This window comes from Equus quagga, chromosome 8, assembly GCF_021613505.1.
Source record: "Equus quagga isolate Etosha38 chromosome 8, UCLA_HA_Equagga_1.0, whole genome shotgun sequence".
NCBI lineage: Eukaryota > Metazoa > Chordata > Mammalia > Perissodactyla > Equidae > Equus > Equus quagga.
Window position 1 is genome coordinate 64,283,914 of NC_060274.1, and position 9,312 is coordinate 64,293,225.

General features: G+C 36.5%; 1 protein-coding gene across 6 annotated transcripts in view; it reads left to right on the top strand.

Moving 5' to 3' along the window:
- Positions 1–8,391, top strand: part of DYNC1I1 (dynein cytoplasmic 1 intermediate chain 1) — a 282,884-nt gene extending 274,493 nt beyond the window's left edge. For all 6 annotated transcript variants that reach the window (XR_006889871.1, XM_046670321.1, XM_046670320.1 and 3 more), the window contains one exon: positions 7,452–8,391. Coding sequence is in view for 5 of the 6 variants with exons in the window: in XM_046670321.1 (XP_046526277.1) it covers positions 7,452–7,562 (111 nt within the window). In the remaining variant the exon portion in view is untranslated. The remainder of the gene's footprint in view (positions 1–7,451) is intronic.
- The last annotated feature ends 921 nt before the right edge of the window (positions 8,392–9,312 follow it).

Consider the following 9,312-nt stretch of genomic DNA (forward strand, 5'->3'; position numbering starts at 1 on the left):
ATTGGAGTTTAAAAAGTTTATTTTCCATTATCTCCTGTCAGCCAATGTTTTTAGCATTTTTTTCCATCTTTTGGGCAGAGAAATAGATTGTTCCAAATAATAAGAAAAAACAGAGCTTAAAAGATTTCGGAAGAAAGGAGGACAAGATTTTAATACAAATGTGAACAAGGTCATCTTTAGGCTTTACTGAATTAACTCTTTCTTCAGCTGTTTGATTTTTTTTTTCTTCCACAGGTCAAAACTTCAGAATTTTGTCATGCTTCCTATAATGCTAAATTTTAACAGTAAGAAAGACTGTTTTAAAATATTCATTTTTTAAGAATCGTGTTTAAAATAATTTCCTTCAGCATTTTCTGGCTTATTGAAATTAATATAGACCCGTATTTGCTACTATTTACTTTTGACTTTTATGTTCTACCTTTATTTCTTCCCTTCATTGGATAATAATGGATTTTTTAAAGTTTTTCTAATGAACATTCTATAAAAGTCAACCACTCATTTAAAGATACTAGGAAAGAACTTTGGTAGAGAGATCTCAAACTTTGTGGGTGGATGAGGGTTCCCTTAGATTGGATTTTCAGATAAAAGAAATTCTTTCTTTACCAAAAATGGTTAGCTATCATCACACTACTATAGGTTAGCATGCTGCTAAATTTCACAGAAATTTTAACCTACTGTATGGTAATAGCAGATGTTACAGAATAGAGACTAATGTAACTCCTACTTTCTGGACTTCTCTAAAGCTGATGTAAATACTGTTCCCACACAGTATATCTTTTTGTGGGAGAACACTGTTGTATATTTACGCCCTCTGTGTACTGCATTCTGGCTTGGAATTTGGGTCCGTGGTTTCATCCATTGTTACCAGTGATGCTAGACTCTCCCGAGAGTTAAATACAGTGGAGCTGTATTTATGTGAAGCGAGTCCGCTTGCTCGTTCCAGTGGCTGTTGCATTGCTTGCTACCTCCCACTTTGCTTCCATCTGTGTGTGTGGCAACAGGAATTGTCCTAAAAAATATAGGCTTCCTCCGAACACAAACGTGTATTTATGTACTAGTAAATCCACAATCTCCTGAATTGGGGTGCCATTAATAATTGTACTTTTTAAAAGCTTTCAGAGCTTAGAGGGGTTTAGCAGGCCTTCTGTGGAAACTGACGTAGGTTTCCACGGTTTCTGTAAATGCATTAATAAAAAAAAGTCAATGCATATTAAAATAAAGAGGTAATTTGTAAGATATCTTTTTAACAGAAAACTTTAATTTGTAGGTTGATACAGGCGATGAATTGTCGTGTATCTATTCAGAATCAATGGTTAACATAATCATCCCAGACTTTTTTAATGACTCTGTTTAATTGAAAGATTACAAAGATGCTGATGAACCACACGTCCAGGGAATATTCATCCTGAAACCTAGAGTCCTACTCATTTTAATTTGTTTGCCATGCTTAACGTATCTGAGAAACCAAACTGAAATTACAGAATGCTTTTCTGTCTTAATTATTCAAGATTTTTTTTTAATTAACCTACTTTATACTATGTAATGCCTGAGACAAATATTTTTGCCATAAAAAATCCAGCATTGGGCTGGTAGGAGTTGCTGTAGCTAGTACAGCTCTTGAAATCGACTGCTAGGGCCTAGAAACCCTTTAAAATTACTAACAAATGAGGGAAGCTTGACTGAGGACTATTCAAAATGCTTAGCCGTGTGCTTATAAAAAGGGACACATAAATGATATTTGTGTGTTTAACCCTGGTTATAAAAAGTCATTTGATTTTTATAACAGCATGTTCAGCGGTTACAAAGCCTGACGACTTGAACTAAAAATGCAGGCTCCCACTGTGGAAAGTGCCGTAACAAGGAAACGGCGAGATAAAGCTGTAGTGGTCAGATTTGAAAAAGGAAAACTATTATGCGTATGTATACATATGTGTATATTTATAAGGAATACTTATACTTTAAATTTGGGTTTTTAGATGAGCAATAAAAAGAACTCTGACAGAATTTTTCTTGGGATCTGAGAGAACCGTTTCTGCACATTCGGCTCATGAAAGTTAGCTGTTTTTAAAAGTGTGACTATTTAGGAAATGATTTGTGTGGGTTTTTGAAAGCAAATGTGATAAGATATAAGGTATAATTCTAAAAATATGTAGCTTTATCTAGGTGAAAAGAAGAAAATGAAAGAAAGAAAAAGGGAAGAAAGGAAAAAAAATTGGAGGAGAGGAGAATAAGCATTAAGAAGGAAGAAGAGGAAAAACAGTGTCATTTATTCAGGGTTTATAATGTGCCAAACTCGTTACACGTTTTTGTCTTATTTAACATTCACAACAGTCCTAGAAGTCGGGTCTCAAAATTCCTTTCTCACAAAGGAGGAAGTGAAGATCAGAGATGTTAAAACATACGTTTCCTAAGGATACACAGCAAATAGTGGCAGGCTGGGAGAAAAATCATGATCTGGCTGATATCTGAGTGGAAAAAAGTCAACCCTGCCTCCCTTCTCAAAATCTACTTATTCTGCAAACTACGCCTTCCTTAAAGTGCACAGGAAGCCAAGACACCCAGTGGTTAGACAGATGAGTTCTCCGGGGGTGGAGTGGGGCCGGGTCCAGAGGCAGCCTCAGTCCACTCAGGCACGGGGCAGGGGGCAGATCCAGGACACAGCCGCTGATGTGGGGGTGGGGAGAGGACTAGAATGGTTAATTTTCATGAATTTTTCCACAACTTTTGGACTTCTGCTTTTTATTTTTGACCTTTTGTCTCCCAAGAATCTTAGAAGATTAAAAACACAATCTTTAGAATCTTTTAGCAAGTGATTCAAAACACATTTCCCGCCTGCCATTCTGCCTTGGTATGGGGGCATTTCTTAAAGGGGCGAGTCTCTGATTGCCCCATACAAACATGTGAAAGTTACATGGTCTTTAGCAAATCATTTAGCTCCCTGTACTTCTGTTTCCTACCTGCTCAAGAGAGATAGCCTGTTCCTTGATGTCCTCACATAGCAATCATCAGAATTAATTGTGAAAGAAAACAAAAACAAAACTACAAAAATGCAATAGAATTGATATGTATGCCACTTACGTATCGCTTTAAGGAAGGCGTTCCTTCCTTTAAAGAGGGAGAATGCGTGACTATTCCATGATGAGCTCATAGTGCTTCCTTCACTTAGATTACCTTTCTCATCCTCTCCATATCCCTCTTGATGGTCAGATACCGTCATCCCCATTTTGCAACTGAGGCAATGACAGGTTAAGTGCCTGACCATTGCGAGTAACCAAGATGAGAGCAGGACTTACGTCTCCTGTCCAAATCTGAGATTCATTTTACCTCCTCCATATGGCCAGATTGCTACCTCAGAAACTACCTTTGGCCTTAGTTCCCTTGGCTGTAAAAAATAGGGCTATGTCATATCTGTAAAAGGCAGTCAATCTTAGAGCTAAGATTTTATCTCAGCAGTCAGAGGCCTGAATCCTTTGGGCATAAAAATGCTTTAGACATTTAGCAAAAAATTAGAAAACAGTCATCTGACAGAGGGTGAACTGGCTATTGGTGAACTCTGTTTATGAAGCAGTGGGAAAATCTTTGTCATTCCTGACCTGGGATGTGGACTTTAGTGGATGAATATGAAGACAAAAAATGTGTCCAGGTCCGCTTTGATTCAGTACAATACTGGACAATTTTTACAAGTCCTTCTTTCTAGCATTCTCTTAATACAACTATAGGCTGTTTCCTTCACAGTGCTTCTTATATATTTTTTAATTGATTGAAATTTTTCATCACCATTAGAAATTTGTGAATATTTTTCCTATCACAAATGTAAATTGTTTGAAAATTATTCCAAACTATTATTTTCAAGGGGAAAAAAAAAATCCATGGTGATACTCTAGATTTAGCCTTTAATGCCTTGATAAAAACTTGAAGAGAGGCTACAGCCATGTCATTAACATGCCATTTGCTTCCCTGCTACTAGCTTGACATACAACACCAGGCAGTGTTGCAGTTGTCACTGTAAGAAGGTAAATTTTAGGCTATTCACTTTTTGAACATCAGTGAAGCTAAAAAAAAAGAAAGAAAAAACTATGGCAGTACTCACACATTTTGACCTAAGGAAACGTGATAATTAATTTTCCTCTGTATTTCATATTCATCATGCGCCAAAATGATTCACTGCTGTATATTTAATCCCTAGCCTAGAGTCTGGCATACAGTTGGAACTCAGTCCCTACTGATTGAATAAATTTGCATGCTAGTTAGAGGATATGAGAGCAGTCTTTTTCTTTAACTAAGAAACATGAGCAAAGATTTTTGCTGCTTAATGATTAAGGTATTGTTGGATTAAAAGTCGCCCAGAGAAAGTCTCAGGTGCATTTATGCTCATGAGCCTCCTTTCGAGCCATTTCTATTCAGAGCATACCAGGTGAGAAGAGTTAGGAACTGCTAAGGGTAAGGACGGTTCTGTCCAAACAGGTGCTATTTACAGCCTAAGATGTCAAAGGCAAGAGTGGTCTTCTTGTTTGTTAGGGCACCTGCTTGGACTTACCTACAAGTAATTCAAATGCCAAAAATTATTACTTTGGGTGTGGAAACAGCCTGTGAATACACATTCACACATTCAAGCTAAGATTATACTTAAAGTGCTTCCTGATGGTGATATTTAATTCTAAAAATGGGGCAGTCTGCAGTTCACCTTCTAAATCTAACATTACAGTCATCTTGGGTTATTTTTATAGTCAACTAGATGAAAAAGTGTGTAATAGGATGAGGTGAGTGAATTGAAGTTTCTAGAAGCAATTGTGTTTTTATCGAGTTCTCTGGAATTTTTTTGAAGCAAGCAAACTAACATTTCTGTGAAGTTTATGGTATTCTAGTGAGGAAAATACTTGACAGAACAAGTTTTTTAAAAAAACAAACTTCTAATATTTTTCCAACTGAAGCGAAACTTTCACAGATCTAAAAGAGGACAAGATATGTTAGAATACTGTGAAACCTTTTTGAGGGCAAATCTGTATTTTTAAGGACAAGTGTTGGTATTATAGTACTGTTACTCCCACCCCCATGGAAAATGTCAAATGTAGTTCCATTGTGGGGTATTTTTGTTTGTTTATTAGAAATATTGAAACGGAATAAAATTTATTTTTGAAAAGTTAAATGTGCAATTTTATATGTCATAAATGATACTCAATTCTGTCCCAAACTGTATCTGGGCAGATGTCCAAACCTTAATGTTTCACAATCTTTGTAAGTGTCGTTTCTTAACAGTCTTGCCATTACTACTACGTGAAACTACTACATGTAAACATGTTTACCTCCTTTCTTGCTTTAGCATATAATTTCTGTATATTGCTAGCAATAAAACATTACATATGGCACTATATGTTAACCTAAACTTAACCATTTTAACCAATAATATAGCGTTATGTTTAGGAGCAAAACTCCTAGAGTATATTGCTCTTTGTATATTATTGGTAAGACCTATTTTTTTCCAATATTTAAAGTTATATGAAGTTATGAGGTGCTTTAGCTTTAGCTTGAGTCTCACCTTATATGAGAAGAAGTTATAAATATGTTATCATGATTGGCTTTTGTTTCCTCTTGGGCTTTTGTTTTCTGGTTCTTTTTGGAAGGGCTTAGTCAGGAGTTGGAGGAGAGAAAAGGAATAGTGGACCTATTCTCTCATAAAACTATGATACCAACCCTTTGCTGCTTATGCTTCTTGTTAATTCTTTTGTATCGCTTATTTTGAGGACTTCATTTTTCCAGGGCAGTATTTTCTAAAATTTAAGAAAAAAATGAAGACTACTGGAACATAGGGGAAGAGCTGAAAGTAGGGACAATGGACTGAGCAGAGGGGTAACAGTGTCATTCAATTCTATTGTGGACTTGTGTCATTGCCTGAAAAGAAATTTGAATTCATTTCAATAACTAGGAAGTATGTAACCATTCAAAAACTCATTCATATGACTATAAGAGAATTCTTATTGGTACTGTATTTCTCAAAATCAGTAGAACTTACTTCCTCACCTTTTTTCATTTCCAGAATTATATTCTTGAAACATTTAACCTTAGTGCTACAATGCTAATTGCAGGATAGACTTTGTAGAATGATAGTGCCACTCTCTAGTAAGTTGTCTTGGACAGTTAGTGTCTGAGAATATCATTTCCTGTAATAAAAATTTAAAGTGCTAATCATTTGGCTGTATGTAGTGGGTAATTTTTCAGCTGTAGAAGTAATCTCAAAGCTTAGATTTATTTGCTCCCTCTTTTTTTATTTTCAAAAATGTATATTGATTGGGATGGATGTGTGTTATTAATGTTTATAGAATATGTGGGTAGCATGTGTAGCACTGGTACCCATGGGTGGATTATACCATCTTCTAGGGCAATCCTCCAAGAAAGTGGCTCCACAGTCTAAATCAGTCTTATTCTATATGAAAATCATTCAGACTTCTACTTCCTCCTGTTTCTCATCTTCAAATCCTTCTTTTTTTAATTCTAAACACTTGCATGATATCTTTAAGCAATTCATTTTTGGATGCTATGTGGAGAAATCATTATTCTTTAAATCAGCTAACAAAAATTTATACATGCAATTTGTATTGAGTGGGGGTTAATTTTCTCCTCACTGAACTGTACACAAAAGAGGATATTATTTGGGAAATTTTATAAATCCCTTTTTTTGGTGAATCAGTATAGCATGCTGGCTGAGGAGGCAGATACTGGAACCAAATAACATTGGCACTGATGTTTGCTAGCTATACAACCTTGGTAAGATAAGATAATTTAATCTTTCTATGCCTTGATTTCTCCTTCGGTGCAATGGAAGTACTAATATTACCCTACATAGGATTGTCGTGAAGAGTGAGATAGTGCATGTAAAGTACTTAGAGCTCTTGGTAAATGTTAGCTACTATTACTATTATTCATAGGTGTCATCCTATAAGATCTTGCTGGAAAAGCCAAAGCATTATTTCGTAGTAGTAAATCTTCTTTGTATATGTAAGCTATACTTTTGCATACTGGCACATTAGCAACACTTTTTAAAGAGGATCAATAGCATTGACTTTGAAAGACAATGCCACGGTTATTTCAAAATCCTAGCCAGTAATGCCATTTTTATTTGCTTTGCTGTGTTTACTCTAAGTCTGGTCTTCTTATGATGAATTTTCATTGCTGAAAGAACTTTAACGTGGCTCTTGTAATTGTACAGCTTACGTTAAGTTTTAAAAGTTTTATAAATTCCACAAGTGAATTTGCTTCTGAGAATGACATTGCGTGTTCTCCTAAGTTGTCAGTGTAAGAGCAACACTTCTGGGATCTGACTGATTCAAAGAAGATCTGGTTTCCTGTACATTCACAGGGAAACGTCTGTTTTGGGAGGAACAGTCATGTGGCCTTCAAAGCTTTCAGATGTAAAAGAGATTTTATTCACCATTTTCCAATAATTTGCTTTGCAGCTTGCAGTTCCCCACAATGATGAATGGACCCGATTTGCCAGGACCCTCGTGGAGATTCGTGCTAACAGAGCTGATAGCGAGGAGGAAGGCACCGTTGAGTTATCTGCCTAGTAAAAATGAGCTACCCCCACCCCCACCTTCACCTTCTAGAGCTCAGCGTCTGCAGTCGTCAATCCGCTTGTATTTGTGTGCATTCAGCATCAGTATTGCCGTGACATTTTGGGTGCCATATTGTGCCAGCTTTGCTCCAAGTATTCAAGTGTATCCCACCCTACTCTCCAGTGACTTGAAATTCACCAGAGCATTTGTATCTTTATATTTCGGTCTCAAAAATGAGGGGGGGAGCCTTTACGGGTTTAGTTGTTGCCTTTTAACTACTTAGAAGCTGTATTTAATAGCTGGAAACCTCTGGTTAAATTTGTGCTTACATGCACTTCTGGCATAGTCCTATTAAATCCATATGAAGCCAGATATGATTAGGTGCAGATGTGGTGTGCTTCATGATATGGTACAGGGCCAAAGACTTGAGATGTGGTGTTTTACATGGTGACTCACATTATGAATGGATTTACTAGAAGAACATTGCTGCTCCTTATTTATTGTGGTGTGCTGCATGGAACATATTTATTTGAAAGCATTAAAATAAACGATCCTAGAGCATGTGCGTAACGAGAGGACCGTATTGTCTCTCTGCTGCTGTTGAGGTTACATTAAGTTCCAAATAACAATTACAGTATGCCGGTTCCGCTGAGGACATGAAATCTTTAGAGGTTTGTTGCAGTGAATGGAATGAACTTTAATGCCTATTATTTCTAGGTACTTTAACAATATTTCAAATATAGTTGACCATTGATACTTGTCATTCAAGCTAACACAGTCTGACAAAAGTCTGTGGTTCCTAAATATGATACCAGTATTGCCAATAAAATGTTCCAAACCAGGTCTGTACGAGTGTGGATAAATCCTTCGTTTGGGGAAAGCCTGATTGGAATTCCACTATCACAGAGGGTGGGAGAGAGACCTTAGGGTCATGTTAAAGATGATTGATAATGAATTTACAGACAGCCCACCTGGCTGGACTTAAACAAGACTGGGTTTTGGGAAGGCTCTCCCCTGCCTCCTTCATCAGAGCCGCTCGTGCCCAAAGACTCTCTCGAATGTTAGAGTAAGAAAAACTGGCTAAGGTGAACGAACACCAAAGGCACTACACATTTTGGGGTTTTTTATTATTATTATTATTTACAACAGAAAATTATGTTTATTGCTACTGGACCAGGAAACATGTCTATAAACAACTTTAATAGAAAAATTTTAAGTCATTTCATGCCGGGAGAGAATTAAAATAAATAGTGGTTGAGTCATGAAAAACACTTGAAGACAGGCTTTCAGCTTTTTAGGAAGAGAATTTCCATGGTGCTTCCTTGGTAGGGATTCCTTGAATTGTGAGATTTCTGTTTTTAAAATAATGATATGCTTTTCTCTAAGTGGCCTAGGGTATATAGATATTGAAATTCTTTGCAAACAGAAGTTAAATTTTTAAAGATAAAATGTGGGTGTTTTAACTAGGTTTGAAAGCAATCTATTAAAAAGTTTCTTAAGCATACAGTAAGGGACCAAGAATAAATCAGTAACCAGTAACCCATGAGTTGTTATTATAGAGCAAATGCTGAGCGATTCAATGAGTGAGAACTGTGAAAACTGCAAAGGTCAGAGTCACTTGTAGTAAGCACATGAAGAATGACAAGATTTTATATGTGAATATATCCCACTGTGGGAGCTGGTCTCCATGACCGTCTCCCACTTCTTGAGTAGTCCCGACCCTCGTTGAATCTTGGCTGACCTTGTGTAACTGACAGGATAT